The 24,832-nt window shown below is 52.1% G+C and overlaps 10 protein-coding genes and 1 non-coding gene across 11 annotated transcripts; 5 read left to right on the top strand and 6 right to left on the bottom strand.

The window, feature by feature from the left end:
- Window positions 1-196: 196 nt before the first annotated feature.
- On the bottom strand, window positions 197-281 carry BKA58DRAFT_t6. Its single transcript has one exon. It is a non-coding gene; the product is annotated as a tRNA-Asn (tRNA).
- A 50-nt stretch (window positions 282-331) lies between these two features.
- On the bottom strand, window positions 332-2,534 carry BKA58DRAFT_330062 (uncharacterized protein). The gene is made up of 3 exons (XM_046168148.1): window positions 2,232-2,534; window positions 1,278-2,187; window positions 332-1,226 (listed from the first exon to the last, which is right to left on the bottom strand). Exons 1-3 carry the CDS (start codon window positions 2,386-2,388, stop codon window positions 674-676), a joined length of 1,620 nt encoding a protein of 539 aa, XP_046031838.1. The 5' UTR covers window positions 2,389-2,534; the 3' UTR covers window positions 332-673.
- Window positions 2,535-3,335: 801 nt separating this feature from the next.
- Window positions 3,336-4,570, top strand: BKA58DRAFT_304965 (pheromone receptor; the record flags this gene model as incomplete). The annotated part of the gene is made up of 2 exons (XM_046167040.1): window positions 3,336-4,137; window positions 4,191-4,570. The coding sequence occupies 2 exons, from the start codon at window positions 3,336-3,338 to the stop codon at window positions 4,568-4,570; spliced, it is 1,182 nt and encodes a 393-aa protein (XP_046031837.1).
- An 802-nt stretch (window positions 4,571-5,372) lies between these two features.
- Window positions 5,373-7,204, top strand: BKA58DRAFT_374175 (heterokaryon incompatibility protein-domain-containing protein). Its single transcript, XM_046169299.1, has one exon. It carries the CDS (start codon window positions 5,411-5,413, stop codon window positions 7,154-7,156), a length of 1,746 nt encoding a protein of 581 aa, XP_046031836.1. The 5' UTR covers window positions 5,373-5,410; the 3' UTR covers window positions 7,157-7,204.
- Window positions 7,205-8,775: 1,571 nt separating this feature from the next.
- BKA58DRAFT_27330 (glycosyl hydrolase family 76-domain-containing protein) lies at window positions 8,776-11,185 on the top strand. Its single transcript, XM_046166806.1, has 2 exons — window positions 8,776-8,978; window positions 9,032-11,185. The coding sequence occupies exons 1-2, from the start codon at window positions 8,864-8,866 to the stop codon at window positions 10,846-10,848; spliced, it is 1,932 nt and encodes a 643-aa protein (XP_046031835.1). The 5' UTR covers window positions 8,776-8,863; the 3' UTR covers window positions 10,849-11,185.
- A 118-nt stretch (window positions 11,186-11,303) lies between these two features.
- BKA58DRAFT_27322 (armadillo-type protein) lies at window positions 11,304-15,243 on the bottom strand. Its single transcript, XM_046166805.1, has 7 exons — window positions 14,782-15,243; window positions 14,634-14,734; window positions 14,446-14,583; window positions 13,360-14,399; window positions 12,840-13,312; window positions 11,817-12,790; window positions 11,304-11,762 (listed from the first exon to the last, which is right to left on the bottom strand). Exons 1-7 carry the CDS (start codon window positions 14,950-14,952, stop codon window positions 11,522-11,524), a joined length of 3,138 nt encoding a protein of 1,045 aa, XP_046031834.1. The 5' UTR covers window positions 14,953-15,243; the 3' UTR covers window positions 11,304-11,521.
- BKA58DRAFT_27349 (peroxisomal biogenesis factor 2) lies at window positions 15,210-17,323 on the top strand. Its single transcript, XM_046166807.1, has one exon. It carries the CDS (start codon window positions 15,535-15,537, stop codon window positions 17,131-17,133), a length of 1,599 nt encoding a protein of 532 aa, XP_046031833.1. The 5' UTR covers window positions 15,210-15,534; the 3' UTR covers window positions 17,134-17,323.
- On the bottom strand, window positions 17,212-18,653 carry BKA58DRAFT_330052 (uncharacterized protein). Its single transcript, XM_046168147.1, has 4 exons — window positions 18,555-18,653; window positions 18,386-18,503; window positions 17,975-18,327; window positions 17,212-17,922 (listed from the first exon to the last, which is right to left on the bottom strand). The coding sequence occupies exons 1-4, from the start codon at window positions 18,600-18,602 to the stop codon at window positions 17,515-17,517; spliced, it is 927 nt and encodes a 308-aa protein (XP_046031832.1). The 5' UTR covers window positions 18,603-18,653; the 3' UTR covers window positions 17,212-17,514.
- Window positions 18,654-18,765: 112 nt separating this feature from the next.
- Window positions 18,766-20,047, bottom strand: BKA58DRAFT_374168 (uncharacterized protein). Its single transcript, XM_046169298.1, has 2 exons — window positions 19,503-20,047; window positions 18,766-19,455 (listed from the first exon to the last, which is right to left on the bottom strand). Exons 1-2 carry the CDS (start codon window positions 19,876-19,878, stop codon window positions 19,079-19,081), a joined length of 753 nt encoding a protein of 250 aa, XP_046031831.1. The 5' UTR covers window positions 19,879-20,047; the 3' UTR covers window positions 18,766-19,078.
- Window positions 20,048-21,836: 1,789 nt separating this feature from the next.
- Window positions 21,837-22,388, bottom strand: BKA58DRAFT_397175 (uncharacterized protein; the record flags this gene model as incomplete). Its single annotated transcript, XM_046171409.1, has 2 exons — window positions 21,837-22,070; window positions 22,137-22,388. The coding sequence occupies 2 exons, from the start codon at window positions 22,386-22,388 to the stop codon at window positions 21,837-21,839; spliced, it is 486 nt and encodes a 161-aa protein (XP_046031830.1).
- A 651-nt stretch (window positions 22,389-23,039) lies between these two features.
- On the top strand, window positions 23,040-24,657 carry BKA58DRAFT_408011 (6-phosphogluconate dehydrogenase; the record flags this gene model as incomplete). The annotated part of the gene is made up of 3 exons (XM_046172058.1): window positions 23,040-23,166; window positions 23,218-23,732; window positions 23,785-24,657. The coding sequence occupies 3 exons, from the start codon at window positions 23,040-23,042 to the stop codon at window positions 24,655-24,657; spliced, it is 1,515 nt and encodes a 504-aa protein (XP_046031829.1).
- Window positions 24,658-24,832: the final 175 nt, after the last annotated feature.

Below are 24,832 nucleotides of genomic sequence, written 5' to 3'. Positions count from 1 at the left end.
GTGGTTCAGGATCTTTCTCTCTTGAGTAAAGATAATTGCGCGTCGCGTTGTTACGATGATGTTCTCTGCTTAGCGTCACATTGGCGTCGTAGCCACACACATATCCTCATCACACCCAAAAAGAAAACACCCAACCACCGTCCTGCCTTGAAGCCCTCGACAACCCCCAGGCAGTGGCATGTAGCAAAAAGTAATCCTCCTCCGGGAAGGCTCGAACTTCCAACCTCCTGATAGCCACTGGTGTAACAGTCAGACGCGCTAGCCAATTGCGCCACAGAGGATTAATGAAATGCGCCATTGGCGCTTTTCGATGAGGAAATTTTCAAATTGCATCGTACTAATCGCCTGGCAAAGCTCAAGTTTCGAGTCGCAATGGAGAGCAAACATCGGCAGCATCGGGGATATGTGTATAGTGGGGGATGATGTGGGTCTTGCTCGCTTACCGGAGCATACGACGGCAGTGATGCTACGATAAGCGCTGTTTTGTAATCTGATTTGTAGTATTGCTACTGGATTTGTCTGTTACGATGATAGAAGTGGGTATACTGTGATATGAACGAATTACCTCCGTACCGTCGCCTGGCACATGCTCCGTTCGCTATGCATTAAAACATGTCGCTGGTAAAATCATAATCTTGGGCCTGTCCTTTGCCTTTGACTCGTCGATGCGTGCCTATCCACTCTTTCGGCCTCGTTTCTTCTTTTCTTCCTTTGAAGGTGTCTCCGCGGCTGCGGCTCCTTCAATCTTGAACTCGTCGCTCTCGAGGTCAACGACGCCCCGCAGGATACTGTACGTGAAGAAGTCCTTTGTGTAGCACGTTACTCCGTCCTTGATCAGTTTTTGTGCCTCCGCATCGTCTCCGTCTTCAGCGAGAATAATAGTATTACCTGTCTTCTTCAACTTCGTCGCACCGGTCGTTACACTCTTCGCGCCCGCGGCTTTGCAGACCGCCTCAATGTCAGAGAAGGATGCGTATCTCGTCTTGAGGCTTTTCGTAAAGTGAATAGCATAATCGGTGAACGGAGATTGCGGCTTTTCAAGGACATCGTCAAGCTTGATTTTCCACTCCTCTTCCTGCTTAGGTATGGATGGCTTGAAAGCGGAAACGGTGAGGAGGCGATTAGCTGACGCAGATTCGTATAGCCATTTGTCTGTGACGATGGGAATGCCGCGAGCGATGGCATAAAGTACTTTTGTTGTCTTTTGGAGATCACCGTCTCGTACGCTTTGATCGGTTAGCACAGTGACACAACCCCAAATACAGTGCAGTACTTACCATAGTACGTTGAAGTCATCAGCCAGGTTCTCCACATACGCTCCACCTTGTTTCTTCAAGAATCTGACAGCCGCACTTGTCTTCGTGATGGTGGAGTTACTGCAGGCTACACGAGAGGTCGGACCATCGTAGTCCTCTTGTGCTGTAGTGGTAGATATAGATCGTTGCGAACTCCTCTGCGATCGTGGCGGGGCGGATTGTTCGGGCTTAGCAACGTCGAGATTGCTCAGGCGGCTGTCCTCTGTGTCGCTATCGCTTGTTTTGGCGCGCTTGTTAGGTCCAGCAAATGCTTCGTTGCCAGACTTCGATGCCTCTGCCTCTGCCTCATCTGCTAGGGGCCGCGTTCGTTTCTTAGCTGATCTTGAAGGTATGTGCACTCGCGGCGAAGACGTTCTAGCATTCAGAGGCGGCTGTGTTTGCAACCGATCCTGTGACTCGCCAGTGCGGACCGTCGAGGAAGCGTCTGCTTCATGGACGTCAGCTTCATAGGAATCTGCAAGATTTCGTGTACGAGTAGCGGTTGGGGTCTCCTGGATTACAGTAGTAGATCGTTGATTCGAAAGCTGAGGGGTTGCTCGAGGTTGCGACTTTGCTACATTGATAGCGATATCTTTCATGCCATTGCCCTCGCCTTGGGCTTCTTCAGGTGTCACAGCGATTCCCATAGCGTCAGCAGCCGATGAGTTGACCTGGACCTCGGAGTCTGTCCACTGACAAGTCAGATGAGATGCAGCATTTGGAACATAAATCTGGTCGCCATGACGCAAGAATATTGCTTCTGAGCGTCCGCCGCTTTGTGGTTGCAACTCGAATCTGGCAGCCGATGGTGGACTGTTGGCGTATGCTTGGCCAGGCAAGATGCTTAATGAGGCTGTGATGGCTTCCAGTTTGACCCCACATGGCCCAGAATCTACCATAGTCAGTGGATGTCTCAAGCCTCTTCGGGGGACCTACCGATGCGACCGAGCTCGGGTATGATTGCGGGTGCCGCTATAAAGCGAACCACGCCAGGGTGATTGTCGTTGATGATATGTACTGTCCCTTTTTCTGGTAGGGGGTACTCCGAGGAGCCCGGCGCTCCCGCAGTATGTGATGAGATCAATGTCCACATCCTGGGCCGGTTGACGCGTCGTGGCGGTTGCTTGATCGCGAATGTCGAAAAATCAACGCGCGGTCACGTTTGCCGAAGGCGCAGCTGGGCTAGCGGTAACGCGCATAATAAGTGGGACTGTCTGCTGATTGGCCACCCATGCTGACCTTCCTCTTGTGCCTTTCAGCTGTTCGCCTCTGCCTCCTCTGGTCAGCATGGGTATGAATGCATACCCGTAAGCTGTGTACACAATTTGGTTGCTGTATATCTCAGCTGCTATTGGTCCCCGTTCTCACGAACACCGCCGCCCCAAAGTATCAAAGCTCAGACGGTCGAAGATGAAGAACAATAGTAAGGCACTCGCGCTATCTCATCACAACCGCATCCCACACTGCAAACAGCGCATCTAGCAGCTATCCATCTCACTATGAGCGGCCCCGCGACTCACTGTAAGACAGGAGAAGAGCGCCAGCGGCGAGCATTGGTCAAGCGTTTACAGACCGAGGCGAGTGTCCGGACGCATGCAGGTGAAGGGGCCATAGAACAATAGTAAGGGCCTCAAGTACTCCAAGACCTCATCTTCGCTTTCGCTTTGGCTAGCTATAGTTGTGAGTGGGGATATCGAAACAATCGCACGCTGCCGCTGCCGCTGCCGCTGCTATTATCCGCTCGGAATCCGAAAGCCATCACTCCCCGTCACTTTCTCTACGATCCTGTGTGTGCCACCAATCTGCAGCACGGAACTAACCTTGCCCTCTAGCTATTATAAAGTGTTGATCTGAGCGACATAGCTTCGACTTTCTTCGTTGCTGGACTCCTTCATTCCTTCTTCAACCTCCAGTGCTCTCTACCTCTCTTCCAAATTGTCACCTCCAGCCTCGACTCTGCCAAACTCGGTTTCTCTCTGGACCTGCAGCCAAACCACACCATCTTTACAATCTTCAAGACTACCACCATTACGAGTCGTTATGAGTGGCTATCTCGATTTCGTTCCACTTCCGTCCAATGTCCATGTTCCGCCCAGCTTCGAGCCGTGGAGCCAAAACTTCACCCTTATTATACCAGGCGATGAAATTGAGTGGGGAGTCGCCACGTTCAACATGAGGGATGTCAACTACTGGAGCGTGAACACCGCACGTGTTGCTACCAGTAACGGTGTAGGTCTTGGTGTATCGATCATGCTTCTGGTTGTTCTCCTCCTCTTGACCAAGGCTGAGAAGCGGAAGTCCTTCATCTTCTTTCTCAATGTTGCTTCTCTCTTCACCAACACCATCCGCTGTCTACTGCTCGCTATGTTTCTTACCAGCGGCTTCAACGACCCTTACATCTACCTGGCCGAAGATGCGGTATCCCTGACTAGGGCGGACATTGCTGGTTACGTCGCAATCAACGTCTTCAGTCTTATCGTCGCTGCACTAGTCTATGCCTCACTCAGTCTCCAAGTCTGGATCGTATGCGTCACTACACCGCCTCTACAACGCACCATCATCATGAGTGTAACTACCACCGTGGCCTGCGCTGCTTTTGGAACTAAGGTCGCTCTCGCCTACCTGAACACCAAAATGACACTGGAACATACGGATTTCGGTTCTATTACAGTACTCAATGATATTACCTCCATCATGCAAACTGTATCCATCTGGTTATTCAGTTGCGTATTCACCTGGAAATTGGGGCACGCCATCCTTCAGAGGCGCCGTCTCAACATGCCTAAATTTGGACCAATGCAGATCGTCTTCATTATGGGTTGCCAGACAATGTCTATACCAGGTTCGTCTCCCTGTGCCAAACTAGACGCTGATATTTGACTAACGTACGTGTAGCTATTTTCACCTCTCTCCAGTTCGTTGAGAGCATCCCCACTGAGGTTGTCTCCCACGTTCTCACAATCGTCTGCATCTTCCTTCCCCTCTCGGCTATGTGGGCGGGTGTTGCCCACGATCAAAACACTGCTCCCAGAGGCCAGCCACTCACGAAGAACAAGCTCCATGGCAAGTCTGCAGCCTCTACTTCGACGGAGAGTTCCACCGTCTGTGGCAATAATTGTCAGATGAGCTCTTGGTCGGATACGATGAACAACGATCATGTGAGCTCTGCCATTACTCCCACATCGCATGACCACCACACGAGCGTCGAGGACAACTGCATCCGAGTAGACCGCAAATTCGGTTTCTCGCACGAAGACGCCGCAGACCGAGTCTGATAGCGCGCAGCTGCACATATGGCCTGTATCGACTCCTTTCCAGCGCCTCGGAGATCATGCTTGATGGCAAATACTGAGTGCGTATGGGGTATTGTAATGGAGCGGCACGAGTAAATGGAGTCGGCGGAGCTCGGGAGGTGTCTAGTGCTCATGCGATCAGCAACGTATCTGGGGACTATACACGTCCTAACGTTTGTGATACCGGGGACATGATTGGAGATGATATGCATCGAAGTTGGTGGATCTCCTACGTACGGCTGCCGAGTGTTACCTTATCTATATCCTTAACCATCTTTTACTTGCTCTAGCACCTTCTCTTAGCAACAATACACTCGCTGCAAACATTCCGCTCGCAATCCTCGTTCGGATGACATGTTTTGTGTTTGCACTGGGATCAGGGTGTCGTGGCAGTATTTGGTGCAAGCATAGGCAAGGTGCCACGACGGCTATTCAATATACGTGACGCCTTGTAGAGGGCTGCAGTGACAAGCAATATCGTCGGACTCCGTGATTTAACATGCACCAATCCCTGTTATTCCCAATGCTGTACCGAAGTCTCGCGATAAGGATGCACTGCATACCTATATACGATCTACGATGATTCTATGGCAGCATCGCTCTCCGAACGTCGTGCACAATCGGGTCTGATATGATACCGGCGTTCATCGCCAGAAAAAGGTTTTTGGGGGTCTGAAGTTACGAGCAGCTTCGTATATGGCAGCCCAATGGGTCTAGCGCAGAGCCCGGAACGATACGGCTCATCTGGGCCAAGCACCCCGCGGCCGCCTGGTTTCCCTACGCCAATGATCACCCACGTCCACACGTCGCTCAGCGTCTGTTATGCGACTCATCGATGTCAGAACACTCGAGCTGAAATGGTTCCACGATGATGCTGTCCCAAAGTACGCCATCCTTTCCCATACCTGGGGCGAAGATGAGGTCAACTGCCAGGAATACCTCTGGATTAGTAGAGCTCGAGCATTGTCCGCTTCCACCAACTTAGCGTCGGCACCAACAAGTAGTCAAGATGCGCGAACTACACTGATGCTGGCTTTGGAGATGATGATTCGGGGTAGCTCAGAGATGCCTCTGGGAGGATTATCGGAGGAAAACCTCATGACGCGCGTCGGTTACAGCAAGATTGTAAACGCAGCTGAGCAGGCACAAGGTCGAGGCTGTCACTATCTGTGGGTTGACACGTGCTGCATTGACAAGACATCAAGTGCGGAGCTACAAGAAGCCATTAATTCCATGTATCGCTGGTACCGGGATGCGGAGGTCTGCATCGTCTATCTGGGCGACATTCCCAAACCACGTCCAAACGGCTATACAACCGCTTCCGAAATCGCAAGAGAATCATTGAAGTCTTCTCGGTGGACACGTCGCGGTTGGACCTTACAAGAACTGATTGCACCGGCTCTATGTCGCTTCTACTTCCAGGACTGGGCCTTGATGGGCGAAAAGGTGGAGTTCCTGGAGGAGCTATCTGACGCCACGGGTATACCAGTCCGTGTTCTCGACGACAGGAGTTCTATTAGTGAATTCTCCGTCGCAGAGAGGATGTCTTGGGCAGCACATCGGCAAAGTACTCGTGTTGAAGATGTTGCTTACTGCTTGCTCGGCCTTTTCGACATTCACATGCCCTTACTCTACGGAGAAGGCGCGAAAGCGTTTATCCGATTACAAGAAGAGATTCTAAGAACCACGGACGACTACTCACTATTCTCCTGGTGCGCAACTATATCGGAGCGATCGACGTACCGTGGTTTGCTTGCGCGCCATCCTGAGGAGTTTCAACACTGCCGTTCTATCGAACGTGAGAATGTTATCTCCACTTTCCCTATAGGCCTCACCCCTATCGGCCTACGTGTGCAGCTCGAGTTCTTACCCGATCCCAAGGACAAAAGCCGTGCCCTAGCCATGATTCGATCAAGCAACCAGCTCAACCAGCGCATAGCCATCACATTGAAATGCCTAGATGGTGGAACACAATACGCGCGTGTTGATGCTGGCTCTCTTGCTTTCATCGACGACTGGCCGACTGGAAAACTACATACCATCTACGTACGGCAGAAGCTGTCTATACCACCCGAATTCACGACTACCGAGTTCAAAAGCTTTCATATACGACGTCGAGTTTCTAGCCAAATCACGCCTACAGTTCGCATAATAAGTGTGACGCCTCGTAATTCCTGGGACGAAACCACTCACGAGCTACGTATACCAGACAATGTCACGGAATTCTGGGGGGCTGTTCTACTGCGCGTCCAATCAGCAACGTACGCGCATTCTCTAAGCTTTCCCGTCGCGTTCGGATTCAACCGATCGACGTGTCACTACTGGTGTAAAGCCATTCCGAACTTTGACCCTTCGCAGGACGGCCAGGCCAGCGGTACTTGGCCGCAAGCGGTGAAAAGGAGGATACCGGACGAGGTGTACGACCCACTGCGAGGAAATGATGCGCGGAACGACATGTTTTTGGTGGGTGATAGTGGACTGGCTATTAACGTTGGTATCAAGGCGGGGTTGTGTGGGGATAGCATCGCATTGCAGATAGACATCGATGGACTTGTTAAATGGGCATGATACCATTCGAGACCTAACCTCACTTCTAACTCTATATATGCCATCTGAGCCTTCGGCTATTCTATGTCTGTGACGATTGTGAGGCCCTCAGTGCGTTCAGTGCGTCTGCGCCTTCGGGTTAGCATTTGCAATGATCAAAACTTGGACGAGTGAACGCGATTTCGAGGGTGTTTACTCGCTTCTTATGTCGTGATGTCCCTGCCCTGTTACAGACCGCGTGTAAGGTTACATTCCCAGCCCGTCAGCCGCCGACTCTCAACGAAATAAACCGCGAGCCACATTGAACGCTTAGGAAGTGATTCTCACTGCATGCATTTCCATGCTTAGGTGGGGCTGAGTGGTTTTGCCTAAATAAAAGTAGTAATTTCCATGAGTCTTGCGGAGGTTCCCGTATTTGCACAGATAGGTCATTGCTTTTTGTAAGAGCCTTACAATCAACCAATCTCCAATTGCACTCACTAACTGCTTTCCATGAGCAGATAATAGATGTTTGTTGGTTGTCCTAAACTATGTACCGCTGTTGTCTTTCTGTGTAAGATCACCGCACCGTTTATTGGCATATTCATCAAGGGGCTAAATAACGGAGACAAGATTTGAGACAAAGGTTTAGTAGCGAATGAATGATTAATGTATCTAGAGCCTCGCAGACTTTCGTATTATTGATTGACAGATGCTGTTTGCAGGGAAGACCTTTGCAGTCAGTGTTCTACCATGGTTGCCTATATATTACCTGGCAAAAGCCATTTTCTTCTCCGCGGATGAGTACTTCTCTCCAAATGATTAGTTCGCTTGCCCCACTTGCGAGAACCAGTGATTCGGTTCGGCTGCCCTACCGTGCCCGTCCACACCCGCTAATTTTCTTCAATTCTTCCCTCGGCCTACCAATATCTCTGATAATCAGTATATATGTATTTTACATGCTCCAAAGCTCATGAATCATCTCTCGGACAGATGGCCGAGCGGTTAAGGCGCTAGCTTCAGGTGCTAGTAGAGAAATCTGCGTGGGTGTAAGTTATGCCTCCAGTCGTTTGGATAGAGGCCAATCACTAACAAGCCATCAGTCGAATCCCACTCTGTTCAACATTCTTTTTGCACATGTGATTTAGTCGAATCCTACTCCGCTCAACACCTTTTTTGCACATGTAATAGTGGCTGGGCGATGCGGTATCTTTTTGCTACTCTGGTGGGCTAGATGCGGTCCGTGCGCGCAAACCACGCGAGAGCGGGAGCGGGGCAGACACGCGATTTCACGATCCCAGGGTTCAGCCTTGGCATCGTCCCGTCTTCACATCACGCGTTGCGCCTGGGGAAGCACCAATATCATCGTGTTCTCGTCATTCTCACCCATTGCGATTTTATCACAACCACACCTTGTCCCACTGTGTTCCCCATTCGCTGCTACAGGCTGTGGGACGAAGCTCTCAGGCAAGAGCAGCTGCCCAAGCCGGCACGGGAAGGTGGACTTGGCCAGGATCGTATGCGCCTCATGCACTTGCGGCACATGCCTCCTCTAGTATGGCCTTCACAGTAACCGATAAAAACCCTTGGACGGTCTTGTTTATCGATCCTATATGCATACCGCAGTATTTCTAACAGCAGCTCGCTCGCTGAGCTCCATGAATTACTTACGCGTCGCATAGCACCAAGTCCTTTCGAGGTCGTTCAGGACGACACCCAGCTGAAGACCAGAGCTTCTTTGTCTTCGCAATGGGATCGCTGCGTGTCGCGTCGCTTTGGCGACTATGTTTATCGCTTTTATTGCTTCAATTCGCGTTTGCGACCAGCTCAATTGCTAGTAAGACAAGATCACCAGCTTCGCATGGTGAGGCTTGAGATACACGTCCTCCTCGAACACCTTTCGCTAATATGTCGCAGAAGCAGATCAACCGGTCTACGAGCCCGAAAATCAGGATGTCGTCCGCCTGCTCTCGACACCGGCCTCATTTACGTCCTTGCCCAATCCCTCCCAGACATCATCGAACGACCTCCCGACCAGCACAGCCAGCTACTCGCTCGCCGAAACCAACATTCTTCACGATCTCCACTCCGCTCTATCTACAATGCAAGACCACTACTTCTCAGTATGGCTCGGTAAATACACGACAGCGATAGATTGGACAGCAGCCGTCATGTCGACCTACGTTTCAGCTACTCTCTCGTCGCTCTCCCACTCGCTCTCCTACACAATGCCTGGCACTTTTGACAAGAGCCGGAAGATGGACGTCGAAGCACAAATGGTAGAGAATGAGATCAACAAGTACTTTGCGCAGACCACTGCGTACTACTTCGGCGAAGACCACTTTGCAATAAGGATGCAGGCATTCGATGACATGCTTTGGGTGGTATTGGGCTGGCTGGAAGCAAGCGGTTTCGTCGAAAGCCATTCCATTGGACACTATACATCTGACAAGGTTGGAGCAAAGGAATGGCATGCCAGACAGTTCGTCCCTGCCTTTGCCCACCGCGCCCGCGTCTTCTACGAATTGGCAGAGAAAGGATGGGATTGGAGGCTCTGTGGAGGTGGTATGACTTGGAACCCGCGTCTTTTGCCATACAAAAACGCCATTACGAACCAGCTGTTCATCTCGGCGAGTATCAGCATGTACTTACACTTCGCTGGGGACGAGAATTGCTCGCCATTCCTTTCGCAACATAACGAGATCGGCCTACAAAAAGATCAATTGTTCGATGACTGCGACGAGAGGCACCGTGGACGCTACGATCCCGTGTACCTTGCGAACGCAATGAATGCGTATGAGTGGCTGAAGAACATCGGTATGACGAACGACCGAGGACTTTACGTTGACGGCTTCCATATCGGAGGCTACCGCACGAATCATAGCAAGACGACATGCGACGAGCGGAACGAAATGGTTTATACCTACAATCAGGGTGTCCTTCTGTCCGGACTTCGCGGGCTATGGGAGGCTACAGGCAAGACCTCATATTTGGAAGACGGCCATGAGCTCATCAGGAACGTCGTACGTGCCACGGGCTGGAGGAAGTCTCAACCTCATCGAAGCAATGGCCCAGAAGACGAACAGGAAGCATTGCCTGCCGGCTGGGCTGGATTAGGTTCCGATGGTATTCTGACGGAATTCTGTGACCCTTCTGGGCGCTGCAGTCAAGACGGCCAAACGTTCAAAGGCATCTTCTTCCACCATTTAACGTCCTTCTGCGAGCCTCTTCCATCCCAACCAGCTAGACCAGGGAAAACACATGCGGCACCCAGAGAGTTGGCTATGTTGCACGCAAACAGCTGCAGAGAATACACCACCTGGGTCGTAAACAACGCCCAAGCTGCTCTACGAACGCGCGACCAAGAAGGGAGATTCGGAGCATGGTGGGGCGCGCCAAAGATCTCATCTCCACCCACCTCTTTCCACGACAACAGGAAATCGGCGTCTCATCCTCACCCAGTCCTTCCGGAGGACGCAATAGACTACCGCAACATCTACCCAGACCCCTATGATGGCGTATACTTGGAAGACGATCTCGAAGAGCCCTATAAGCGGTACGTCTTTGACAAGAATGACGGAGACGAAGACGAAACGACAAAGAGAAGCTCAGGCGATCTCAACGACCGAGGACGCGGACGCACCATCGAGACCCAAGGCAGCGGCCTCGCAGTCGTGCGAGCAATGTGGGAGTTCCTCCGTCGAGCAGAAGGCGCAGAAGGGTATCAGGTGTGAGTGAGATCAGCGATGGAGTTGTTACTCACTACCCATCATGATCTACACCACGAGCTCATCATGAGTTTAACCAAGTTGTTGACGTGTTTGGAATAGAAACGCTGACCCATTTCCCTTCTCACAATGGGAAAGCGATGCGATACTCTCCCGCCCCAACAGCATCGGCAGGATACAAAGAGAATGGCATGAGATTGCTGAGAAGTGGCCGCCGACAGTGAGGTAGCTACTCAGTGTCATAGAACTGTATGTGCATATGGAAGTGTGTTGTCTGACGGGAGGGGAGGCATGCTGTTTCCTGATGGGGTTGGAGCTCTTCTTGGAGGCGGAGCATTGGTGACGGGTTTGTATGCTGAAGGCACTGTTGAATAAGAGATAGTTGGATTCGGTATGGGAAAGCGGGCAGATGGTATTGGATTGTTACGGAATCAATGATTGGCGTGGGATATGCAGATTGGAAAGTAGTTTTGCAGTAGAAACAAGACCTGCGCTGGTTTAGACGCTAGTTTAGAAACCTTTTGCAAAGCTACTAGTTTCACCGTTCATTCTCTGCATCTTCACCCACGGCTAGCTTATCACTGTTGCATTCCTTTCCATGGAAAAGACATTCAGAACCTTGACTAGGACCCTCTTCCGCTCTCTTGACCTGTTCATCCTATACAGCCTTCTCCCCAACTCACATGATGCCCAGCTCCCCAAACCCTTTAAGAACCTCTTTGTCCACGCGGCTCAACCACTCTTCCTGGAACGCTTGTTCTCCACCCACCTGCTGGATGGTCTGCTGGAGATGCTCCCTAATAAACGCAACGAGATTGATCTGATGAACAGGATCGGTGTAGATAAGTTCGCGCTTGCGGACATCCTCCGGTGCCTCGGGTTCGGTAGGGTGGTAAGGTTCCGGAGGCCAGAATAGAGAACTAGAAAGAGGTATTAGTCTGAGCATACATACAGTGCTGAAGGGGTGTACGTACTCTTGACTCCGGTCATCCATGCCATCCAGCAACTCCCCGAGCACATCCGTCCAAATTCCTATCAAAGATTGCAATCTGCCCAGCATCCAAGGCTGTGCTCCTTCTAAGAAACGTGTGAGAACGAGACACATGAGTTTCTTGTTTGGCGCGTCGCCAATGTTTTCGATATGGCTGAACCACTCTTCCAATAACCAGTCTAGAGTCTTCTCCAGTCCCTCACTTGATAATGAGGAGAGGGCTTCGAGGAGTACAGAAGGTGAAGCAATGCCGATTCGTGCTAGAACAGTGAAATAGTCGGTTTCCACGACGCCATCCACGGCGTGAGAAGGGAGTTCACGGTAAGGGCCGTGGGATTGGTGGTGTGTCCATGCACCGTGAAGGCCCTCCAGGACCTTTGCTAGGAAACCGGAAGAGATCAAATCGCTAGTCAGAACCTTGACAGCGTTCTCGCCACCTACACCTTCCGCTCCTCGAATGATGCATGTAACGAGATGTGTCATTATGCCGTTGGCTTCGGGCTTCAAGTTACCCAGAAGCTCGGCGAGGGCTTGGAGGATTGCGGGGCGGAAAGAGTCTGCGAGGACGGCGGAGGGCGCAAGAAGCAGGTATGCTTCAGTGATCTCGATGGCTTTTCGCAGGGTCTCATTGTCCATGGAGAATAGAGGCAGCAAGTATTGAAGTAGGTTCAGCAGTTCCAGTGGTGTAGGTTCTGGGGCTGATGGTGTTTGTGCGATGATAGAGGCCCATAAATCCAACGCATCTTCAAGGAGGTAGACTTGAGTTTCCGAACCAGGCTCGATAGCGCTTTGAATGATGGGTAAGAAGGAAACGTGGAAAGAACGTGACTCAGCTTTCATGGCGTTCGTTAAACGAGCCAGAAGTGTGAGAATGGCTTGCTTCATGAGGTGCTCTTCACCAGACTGCTCCCACAGCGGCGGAAGGAGAGCGATGATGCTGTTGGCGTACGGAGTGATCTGCATCCTGTCAGTCCAAATACTTTAAGTCTTCCCGTCTCCGACTTACATGATGCTCTAACCTGTATACAACAAGACTAATGGTATTTAGCAGTGCCATCTTCGTTTCTGGAAGTTCCACCTCTTGTACCAGCGCCATCAGCCTATCGAGCATAAGCTGCGAGTATGGCAGGAAGGCATCTGCTTGAAACTCCCACTCATCGGCAACAGCATGAAATTTTCTGCCTGCGGTTATTCGTACCACCTGATCGTTCATTGGATCACTCTTATCGAGAAGATGCTGGAAGATCTGGTAGACGATAGGCTTTTTCTCCTTGGCCATCTTGATAGTGATCCACTGGGAGATGATGATGGCGATACGGCGACGGATGATGTTGAAACCCGGTGCTTGCTTTCCTGCCTCAACGACCAAGGTCTTCTCCAGGAAAGTGTCAAAGTCGAGCTGATCGTGCAGTATATCAGCTGCAAGTCCAACAGCTGTGTACACAGAGTCTTTGAAAAGGATGTCTTCGTTTTCCGGTGCTATGAAAGATTAGCGAGGGTCATCTTCTGCTAAAGTGAGTACTCACTCGCGACTGTATAGAAGACTTGGAGTAGAGGCTGAATGATCAAATTTTTGAAATTTTTTGCGAGGTCTAGGAACAGCTTCTCGGCACAGGGTCGGATCGCGAATTCCCAGTCCTCTGCTCCCTCTTCCATCTTCTCCCACTCGTCGGGCTCTTCCTCCCACATACGGAGGTCGCTGGGCCGGAAGACGAAGAAGCGCTGTACAAGTGCTGATATCATTTCACGGACGAGATCGTCAGTGAGCAGGTCTGTCTTGACCTTGTGCGTTGCCTGATTCTTCTCATCCTTTTCCTGCTGATGCTTGAAGCGGAAAGTCTGGGTAGGAAAGAAGACCATCTTCACGCATGCACGAATCAGCAGCAAGCCTTTCAGGCCCAGGCGCTCGATGATGGGTGCTTCATCTTCGGCATCACCATCAGTGCCGACTTTGGCGCCCTCAATAGACTTTGAGCCCCACTGCTCACCTAGTCGCGAGATGAGGCTCCAGTAGTCGCGCGCGAGCTCTATCGAGTTGGGCAAAAGAACAAAGTCGGCTGGGTGAGTCGTGGCCATGTTGAGGTGCAACTTTGAAAGCTGCATCAAGTGCCTGCCTATTTTCTTCTGAACTTCGCTCGCAAGTGGTGAGTTTTCGGGTATCACGTATTGTAGGAAATCTCCGAGATGAGTACGGGTCAGTGTCCAGAACTCTTGCACGTCCTTGTCTCTGCCCGGGAACTCGTAGCCGGCGATTATAAGTCTCCGCATAGTCTTGATAGCAAGCAGGCTGTTGTCAATGCTCTCAAGCGCACCCCCTTCGTCGTCTCCGCCGTCGCGAAAGAAGGCTTGCCATGTTTGTACCTTGTTCACATAGATTGTACCGAGTACGTTGAAGATGTCCGGCGCAACAGTCTGTAAGCTTTGCCGTGTTCGCAGCAGTCGCCCTGTCGACAGTTCCTTGACGATGTATAGTAAGACGAGAAGGGCGCGAGGGAGTTGTAAGCGGTAGGCGTTCGGATCGGTCGAGGCGCGAAGGATGTGGAGTAGTTGTTGGAATAGATCTGGCCTGGAAAGTCTTAGAGTAGGGAAGTCTATCTTGGGTTAGGACTGACCAGTCATTTGGGAACTCGAATCGGACAATCTTCGCGACGACGAGAGCATTCTGTAGCGCCAGGCGATGGTCGGCTTCGTTGACGGCGCTTTCAAGTAGACGGGCCCGTATGGTAGCTTTGTCTTCCTTGCTTACAGCACTGCTGTCATGTAAGCCTATGCATCTATGCGGCTTTATGCGGAGGCGTACTTGGTGGCTGTCTTGCGCCAGTACTTGTCGATGCCGTTCTTGAGCTGGATGACGGCGAGGTAGCGAACTTCGAGGGGGAGAGATTGGTCAAGGAACACGGTCTACTAGTGTCAGTCCGGTACAGTTCAGTGAGCTAAGATATGCATACCTGCAGCAGAGGATAGAAACCAGCGGCCTTTTCCCATTGCTGGAGTTGCTTGGTGCCCGTCTGTACTTGGGTCTGGTCTGCTGAAGACGCCGAGCGCAGAACATGGAACAAGATGCTCTCAGTCAGAGGATTCGCCTCCGCTGGGGCCTCAATGCTGAACTCTGTGTTCATACTGTGAGTGTTGACGGTAAACTATTGCGGTAGTGGGGTAGCCGCAAGTAGGTGAACTTTTGGATATGGCAGGAACAGGCAAGTCTTTGGGCGGAAGCGGCTCACGGCTCAGGCAGAATGTGAAATCTACGGAGCCTGCTCACCCAGGCTGCGATCAGGATGCGGCAAGTCTTGTTTGGAAATCTATCTTGGTGTTTGGGAAACAAATTCGAGAAGCTCCCCGCCTGACAGCTCGGACCTCCGAGACACAAGACGGGTGATTCTGGGGCACCTTGTTGGCAGTTGACATAGACTGTGCACAAGATGATCAATTGTGTGGCATCTGTCTAGCGTGTACTTGAAGATGCTCTCTCCACAGAAGCACTGTTATGGGCGTGTCGAGACATGGCCCCGGCTTGTCTGGAGAAGGCGTCGCGCGCATCGGCTACTCCCACGCCTTCCCCAGCCAACCTCGGTCCGTCGCAACTCGAGCCTCGTCTCCCCATCACACTATCACGTTCCAACCACATCTCGCGCCATCGCCCACGACGCCCGTAACATTCGCCGGCCTGCCCAGACGTCGCACCCTCCCAATGCTCCCAAATGCCCTCCGCAGACTTCGCCGCCGCCCAGCAACGCATAGCAGCCCGCCGCGCTCAACGCGCCCTTCAACAGCGCAATCACCATGAGCCGCCTCCACCAACCGCACAACGCGCCCTCTCGCGCCTCCCCTTCCCCTTCAGCACTCTCTCCTCCACTGGATTCAGCGTTTGGGACGCGATAAAAGGCCGATCGGGCACACGACCAGAGTTCCGCGTCGGCCAAGTCGATGCCGAACTCCTCGATGAGGAACTCCTTACCCTGATGAAGGATCAAGTCGGCGAGGGCTTGAAATACTTCGGGAGCCATATCACAGATCATTACTCAGCCGAGATATTGCTGGCATTGAGAGCTGTGTTGTGGAAACTGAGCATTTGGGATCAGAATGCAAGTTACGGCGCGCACCTACAGGGGCTGAGGTATATGGATGCACGGAGTAGTGCGCCGAATCGCCCGCCACCCAAGCCGTGGCAGAAAATCGCATACGGGGCTGTCACAGTCGGAGGGCGGTATGCGTGGACAAAGTGGGAAGAGTATCTTCTATCCGCCTCAGAAGACTACACCCGACCCGAGAGCGCAAGACTAAAAGTCCTGGGACGCTTGAGCGAACTGGCAGGAAACGCGCACGATGTCCTTGGTCTCGCCAGTTTCCTTGTCTTCCTCGTCGACGGCCGGTATAGAACCATAACTGATCGCCTCCTCCGTCTACGCCTGACACCAACCTCGCACTCAACATCACGCGAAGTCAGTTTCGAGTACCTCAACCGCCAACTCGTATGGCACGCCTTCACCGAGTTCCTCCTCTTCCTCCTCCCACTCGTCGGCATCTCGCGCTGGCGCCGCATCCTAAGCCGCACATTCAAGAAGCTGCGAACGACCGTCCTCTCGCTACTCGGCCGCTCGAAACCTGCCAACGACGAAGACGACGAGGAGAGCAAAGCAGCCGGCGAACTAGGTTTCCTGCCCGAACGTACCTGCGCAATCTGCTACCGCGACCAAAACCCCACAACCACCACCGAAGCCGACATCCTCACCTCGTCGGCTGGCGGCGGCGGTGTCGTCGGCTCCGCAACAACCGACATCACCAACCCCTACGAAACCATCCCATGCGGCTGCATATACTGCTTCGCCTGCATCGCGCAACGCATCGCAAATGAAGAAGGAGAAGGCTGGACGTGTCTGCGCTGCGGCGAGACAGTCAAGGAATGCCGGCCCTGGAACGGCGATGTCATCGAAGAACAACCTCGTCGCGTTGAGCATACCGAAGTGCACGAGCGACCCAGTACAGCCAAGTCTGTTGGTTTCGCTACTGGTCACAATGATCGTGGCGATGAGCTTGATGAGAAGGCGCTGCTAAGGGAAGTCGACCCCATGCCAGAGCAGGAAGACGGCGCAGATACAACGCAAGAAGACGAGGAGGGTATAATGGGCACGACTCACACGCGCGGTCTGGATCTCGGAGAATCGTTGTTTACCGAGAGTTCAGAGTGGGCGCGTGCTAGCGAAGATCGAAGCAGCGACGAGGAGCAGAGTGAGGCGTACACTGAAGATAGTGAAGAGGAAGAAGAGGGCGAGGAGTCTGGGTTTTATGACCGACGATAAGGCTTGGGAGGGTTAGTTTGGTTAGGCTGGACTGTTGTATAATTACTGGATGCGTTGAATTGCAAGATACCCTGATTTCTCAAGCTTGGTTTGTTCCATTGTGCTATGCTACCAAGTGTCATTGAGCTATCGTGAGACCAGTCCATCGTGATTTGATTTATCCGTTTGGTGAGGTGATGGCTCATGAATAGATATCACATGAATAGTTATCACATACAAAGCCAGAGTCTCGCGCCGCAACGCCTTGATTGATGCGGTCCGTGTAGCATCTGTCGGCTCTTGCCCTTGCGCTGGCCTCAAGGCTCCCCAGCATAAATGCCAACGTGCATGGTCGCAACTTGGCCTTCTCTCGTTATACACAGCAAACCACCTATTGTGTCATCATGTCCGCATGAAATCCGCAAACCTCGGCAGAGCTGCCATCTTCTCCTCGGGACTTGTCGTCTCGGCGAAGAAGATAAGGCGCTGGTTCTTGTCCTTTTTGCTCTTCTTCTCTTCCTTTGGCGCTGCTTCCTTGGTCACCTCGTTGATCAGATCGTCGACAGAGTTGGATATGTCGCCGTTCTGACCGGGCGGGTAGGCACCCGGTGGTGGAGCGCCGAAACCAGGTCGAGGAGGTAACGCGCCTGGTTGGCCGGGTATGCTGCCAGGCCGCGGGGGCATGCCGCCGTTGGCGGGCGAGAAAGGTTGTGGGACGCCTTGGGGAGGATATGCTGGCGCACCGGGTGGGAAAGCCACGGGAGCGCCAGGGGGTGGTACGCCGTATGGTGTCTGAGCAACTGGTGGTGTCTATGAATGCGTTAGCCCTATAGCCTCTCTGTTCAGACCTTCGAATACATACAGCAGTCTGCACTGGCTCCACTGGTGCGGGTAGAACGCCGTTCTTTCGATCTTCCCTGAACTGGGCCGCTCTCTTCTCAATCTCCTCTAGACTCTCGTTGATCTTCGGCCTCTTGTTCGGTGCAGCTTGGCCATTGACGTACGCTCCACGCATGGGATTTCCGGTAATACGTGCGCGCTCTTGCTCCTCGGCGAAATGTGCTTGTGTGACTTGCTGGTTGTGCTGGTCTATTATCTCGGCCGGGACACCTTCCATACCGAAAATCTCCAGCTCGAGACCTTGGCGGCCGGGGTTGGCGTTTTCAACGTGAGTGAGCGTCTCCTTGTGGACCTGGTTCATATGCACGGAGAGACCTGAGAAGCTGTCAGCATGGCCTGCCCAGTATGCGGATTCGATTGCGCTGTTGCGTACCTCCGGCAGTATTTAACCGTCTTCCACAGCGGTCGCATTTGAAATGTTTGGCCTTTTGGTGAGAGATGAGAATCTTAAGGTCGTCGAAGTCGCGCTCGCAGTAGTAACACCATGGTCGCTGCAGACGTCAGTATGGATGATGTATGCGATTTGGGTGCGAATGTCGTACCTCAAGCTTCTGGTTCAAATCCGGATATCTTCTGCGTTTCTTCGTCATCTTTGCGATTGGTAGGAGGGAAGTGGGGAAGGCGTGTTCGCGATCGCGGTCGGTCGAAGTGAAGCTCAGGGCTCGCGCGATTCCTCGAGAGCTAGCCTAGCGCGGTGGTCCATGCGGCGAACATCTCAACTTTTCTTCCCTGGCCGCCGTCTTCACTCACAACATCACTACGACAAACAACATCAGCCTCTAATGTGAGGACGAAACCATGTCGCTATGTCATTCTGCATAGATCCATCCATCATAGGACGCAACCCGCACACCAGCCACTTGAGTCTTCGACACTTTTACGAGTCCCTTCGGGGAGCATCCCACAGCTTTGCGTCTTGCTCAGCTGTGGTGTTTGCGGCTGTACTTCAGTACGTGCATTCTTCGTCTGACGAAGTTCGTTGCAAGAACAAATAAAAAGGTCCTTCATAGTTCACACTTCCTCGCTCTTCGGAGAAATCCTACGAAGAGTGTGACTCCTTGGCTACCTACATATCTGCTTGCTCCACCAGAGCCATCAAACTGAAGTTGGGGTTCTGTTCTTCGCTTGCCATCATACCACGAATGACACTGAGACATTTCTCGGAGAGGACGTCCTCATCTGCTGTGAGCGTCCCAAGGTCTATAGGACTCTTGCGATCGCCGTCAAATTGGTACAGATGGCTGTCCTTGGCTGATTTGACAAAGGCGATGTAGTGGTAGTCCACCTCGTCTTCCGCGTTGAGGGGCGCTTCAGTATCTCCCTTTATTGCTACTCCACCATATGCCCGTTCAAGCCCATCGTCTTTCTCCAATGCCTTCGCCAGCTCGTCCGAATTGCGTGTCAGACTGGAGTTCAATAATTGAGCAATGATTGAGTCACTTTCTGACCGGTGTTAGTGGTGTTTTCGATTAGGGGCATGGCATTCATACCGATCTTCTGCCGTGCCTCGCCGTTACAGACAGCATGCAAGATCGCATAGAGACCGCATGCGTTATTGATAGTCTGTTTGAAGAATATCACATCGCCAGTACCTCCATAAGCTTGGAGTTCCCCAAGCTTAGTGTCTTCGTCTTGGACTCTCTTCTCATAGTCGTCTGTCGTCGGAAACACCAGGATCAACGCAAAGGCTGGTCGCGGAAGAAAGCCAAGTAGCTCTGGATCGTCTAAACAGAGCACATCCTCGAAAACCAATGAGGCAGATAGACCGAGCTTATGCGCAAGCTCGGTGAAGACGTCTGGATTTGACTCGAGAGGGATGAAATGTTTGTTATATGCCGGTATACATTCTGCAGCTGCAGTGGTCATTGCTGATCGACTTGTTGATGTGGTTTCCTTGCGTTCAGGTCAGATGCACTTGCTACTTGAGAGTCGAAGCAGCCCAGGTGAGCGCCTGCTTCGTTGGCTGCCGCACTAACCGCATTCAGGTCAGTGTACAGTAAGCTTCCAGCCCTGGAGTTGTACACAAAAACGTAATCCAGTGGTGCAACTATCTTGCTGTATCACTGATACCGTTTTGTTTCTGTCAGCAACGTACTACCACATCCAAAAGTATACTTTTGACTGACCTAATACTATTCTGCTTACTCGGTGCGGATCTTCCACAGTGAATAAATTTTACGTCTACGGCTATGCTCTTTTGTCAATTGGGATGGTTTGCTTTTATCTTCATGATAGCGGACGTGAGTAATTGCCAATGCGTTGAGAACAGCTGTTCACTGCGGTGCCGTACACGAGCCCACGATCTCATGGCTGCCGTTGTGCGTGGCAAGACTGACATCTCAATGGAGTGATGTCCGATCTGTCGAACAGTGGCTGTGTCGTACATGCATGTGTTTACCGCCGTTGTGGTGAAACCGCTTGCGGCACCCGAGCAACAGCGGCTGTTGATCTCCGAGTAAGAGCGACTGCGAAAACTTCAGGATGACTGGTCCGCGATAGACCACCAACCTCTATTGGCGACCGAATCACGAGACAGTCTTGGTCAGTTGACGCTGTGCATTTGGGGACAAGATCGACGACGGATAGGAAATAACAAGACATAGTAAGTTGACCATAGAGCTTCGTATTATAACTGATTAATGCGCCCCTTGCGATCCTGTAAGCCAAAAGGAAGGACCAGCCAAACAGCAAGCAAGACGCTCAGTCATAGGTCAAATTCATATAAGCCAAGCAGCTCATCAAATATCAGCGCGGCCATCAGGGCACCCTGCCACGCGAGCAACTGCATTCACGGGGCAATCAGCAGCGGCCTCACATCTGGGAGAATTGCCTTTGAAATCTCGCCCCCAGCACCAATGTCCAGCACACGAACACTGACGCATGTATCAGTCAATTAAGCATCTGGCGTCTTGGAGGGATTAGGACGAAACTGACTTTCTTCCAGCAATAGCCTTGCGTTGCAGCCAAATTCTTCCGTGACGCAATTTCCTGACGACGAAACATGAAATGGGAAGGGGGATTACGCGATGTTGATCGTGATGCTGAGCTGCTGCTGTGGGAGGAGCGAAAGTGATTTGTCAGTGCTTGCGAGAACGTGGGGTGGCAGACTACTTGTATGGTGGGTGTGCAGTCCCACTAGAAGGAAGCCGAAGAAAGTGTTTCTCACGGCGAGTGATGTTGTGGTTGTGAGTGAGGGATGGATACAGAGCGAGAAGACTTCAAGAGTGGGAGCAGGCAAGTTATACTATGTTTCGCGTGCTACGAGTTTCTTCTAGCCTTACGTAGACCAGTGGCTTCGTGATTCTCGTGGTGCAGGCGCCTCATGGTATGAGGCGAGCTACTCCGACTCCGTGAAGCCATGAGGTCTCATAATGCTGGGAAGTGACTACTAGCTGGAACCGGGAGCCGGCCATATGAGACGTGTTGAAGTAGAGGGCTTGAGCACATGCCCATGCGCGGTCGACCATAGGTGATCTCTACTTGAAGGGCGTCATGTCATACATGTAGACCGACAGCGTCGTACCTATTAGCACTGGAGCGACGAGACAGTGTGGTCACATATTTGTCAAACATAGGCAAGATGGTCTGTAGACGGATTAGTCCAGGCCATTGTATGTCGTAGTAGTTGCGCACTTACAGTGATCAAGTCAAAGCCCGACCTACCCCACACAGAGGTAAGCCGGTGAGCTAGTATTGCGAGACAGCTCCAAATGGCAAGCGCAGCAGATGCTGAGCTTCTTGAACCATAGCCCTCTGTCCTCCATGGTGCGTACGAGAGCTTCTTTAACCAAACGAGCGGCTTGAATGCCACTTCCGCCTAGGAACTACTCGTCGTCCATGTCGTCCCCGTCGCGTCCAGGACTCCTGCTCCTGGCCCTTCCTGCCCCGCGTCCGCTTTGGCGCCTGTCGTGGTCGCGCGCCCGGCCTTTGCTAGCTGGCGGTGGTCGTACAAATGCGAAGTCGACGGTAACCTTCTGCTCGAGGAGTTCTTCGCCGTTGGCGCCCTTGATAGCGGCGTTCGCTTCTTCCAAAGTGGCATACTCGATAAGCACGTAGCCCTGTGTGGTGTCAGTCCTCCATCGCTCTTTCCCTCCTCGTCATAACCACCATTTTCAGGCGCGTACCTTGACATAACCCGTCCTCCTGTCCAAATTCATATGCAGATTCTTAATCGTACCAAACTCGCCAAACATGTCCTGGAGATCCTCCTCAGTACATTCCTCGTGCACGTTGGTGACAATGATGATCCAGCCTTCGATGGAGCGCACAGCTGTCGCGCCGGCCTGGGTGCGCGCGTCGTTGCTGTCGCTCGGCTTGGCGTCAGTCGCGGGAACGTCGGGCTGGTCAATGTCCATGGTTTCTGTGGTGTCGGCCATGGCTGCGGAATGTAATTGGTCGGCGGGTGGTGTAGAGTGGGTATCGTGGTGAGGGACGGGTAGGCGTTGTTGAGCTTTCGGCGTCGCCAAATGTTTCCGTAGTCGAGGCGGTTCGCGCTAGTGGAAGAGCGGCTCCATCCCAAGGTACGCGACCCAAGTTCGACCCTCTCCCATCGCACCTGCCCTTTGTCTAGCCCCAAGTCCGACGCTTACATGCAGTGTCTGCTTCCTGCATACATCATGGCTGATGTCTCCACCCCTCACGGCACAGCCGGAAAGAAGCAGATAAAGGAGCCATCGTCCAGCCATTCTTCTCTAGCAGTGAGCTAGGTCCAGCTACACCCCCGCCGACGTCACTCCAACTGTTATATGACACGCCGTTGACCCGCGCCATTCATCATGCTCCAGTTTCTCGACAATCTCGTACACTACGCCGATCCGACTCTCCCGTCCTTCTCCTCCCTCACATACTTGTACATTGTTATCCTAGCGTCTTCGCTTTTGATATCTTTTCGCTCGCGACAAGAAGAGGACACCCTCAACTAACATCATGTCCAAGTTCACAAATGTATGTCTACTTCTTCATGTGATTCCTAACAAGGCTGATCATGTTAGATCGCCATGATTGGATGCGGAAGCATGGGCGGTGGAATGGCTCTGCTTTTTGCTGAGGATGGTGTCCATGTTTCGCTTTCAGACCCTTCCGAGAAGGCAATGGATGCAGTCATCGAGAAATCTGAGAAGCAAGGCTACAAGGGAAAAGTCCAGAAGTACAATGGTAGGTGAAAATCTCGAATGCTGCTGCACTCCAAGACTAATACAGTAACAGACTACGATTCTCTCTGCAAATCACTCTCTACTCCACGCTTACTCGTCTTCTCTCTTCCACATGGCGGCGTCGGCGACAAAGTCCTTGAAGGTCTGGAGCCACATCTCTCCCGCGACGACATCATCCTAGACTGCGGAAACGAACACTTCCAGAACACCGAGCGGCGCCAGGAGAAGTGCAAGGGCACTGGCATCCGGTACATTGGCTGCGGTGTCAGCGGTGGATACCAGGCTGCGAGAGCCGGGCCTTCCATGTGTCCTGGTGGTGATATCTCTGCGCTCAAAGAAGTCCTTCCATTGCTAGAAAAGGTCGCCGCCAAGGACAAGAACGAGAAACCTTGCGTAGGCGTCATTGGAAAGGGTGGAGCAGGACATTACGTAAAAATGATGCACAATGGTATCGAGCATGGCATGATGAGCGCTATCTGTGAGGCCTGGGGCATCATGCGAAAGATGGGTATGGACTATGAGGAGATTGGCGAAGTTCTCTCTCGGTGGAACTCAGAAGGCGAGTTGGTATGTTCACAACTCAAGACCTGGGGAGTTTACTGTACTGACTAGTGACCAGCGCGGCACTTTCCTCGTTTCCATTGGCGCAGATCTATCCCACAAACGTGACTCAGCCAATAAGCCCAGCAAAACAGACCGGAAAGATACTCAATTACCCCCTCTTGTCATATCGGAAGTGCTCGACAAGGTTGTGCAGGACGTGACTGGCGAAGAAGGTACTGGTGTCTGGAGCAATACTGAGGCCATTGAGCGTCACGTCCCGGCTTTCACTCTCAACATATCCCACGCATTCCGCCTTGCATCCGCCTTCCGCGGTGATCGTGAGCAAGCCAGCAAAGCCGCTGACGGAGGCTTCCCTCCTAGTCAACTGGACATTACGGATAAGAAGGCATTCCTCGAAGATCTCAGAAAGGCAACATATGCGTCGTGCCTCGCAAGCTACATCCAAGGCATGAACGTCATTGCCAAAGCAGACCAAGAGAACCAGTGGGAAATCGATTACTCACAAGTATGGCAGATCTGGCGCGGTGGATGCATCATCCAAGCAGACTATATCTCCGATGAGATTCTTGCGCCGATCCTCAAACCCAACCCATCTCCGGAAACCCTGAACTTGAACTTCTCGACTCGCGTGGCTAAGGACGTGAAAAACTGCTTCCCTGCGCTTCGTCGCATAGTCGCCAAGGCTGTAGAGACCGACCAAGTCGTACCTGCCATCAGTGCTACCCTGGAGTATTTCAAGGTTGCTAGCGGCACTGACCTGCCCACGTCGTTCTACGAAGCTGAGCTTGACTACTTTGGTAGCCACATGTTCGACAAGAAGGGTGATACAGACGCGAATGTCAAGAAGCCAATGGAAGGTAAGCATCACTTTGAGTGGAAGCCTGCAACGAGCCAGAAAGAGGTGTATGGCAAGAATTACAAGATATAAAGTAGTCGGGTTGAGCGTTCCTCTTCATGATTGTAGAATAGCGTAAATTTATGGAAATAGCGAAGCATTCAATTCTACATCCATACAAATGTTAGTAAGAGATGGAGCGCAATACTCCTTTACAGAAGTCGCTAATGTAACAGTTCGACGATAACGAAATCCGTATCGTAAGGAA

Source organism: Alternaria rosae (assembly GCF_020736505.1).
Source record: "Alternaria rosae strain MPI-PUGE-AT-0040 chromosome Unknown BKA58scaffold_1, whole genome shotgun sequence".
NCBI classification, from domain to species: domain Eukaryota; kingdom Fungi; phylum Ascomycota; class Dothideomycetes; order Pleosporales; family Pleosporaceae; genus Alternaria; species Alternaria rosae.
Note: the sequence above shows the minus strand (reverse complement) of the source record. Positions and strands in the feature narration are given on the sequence as shown.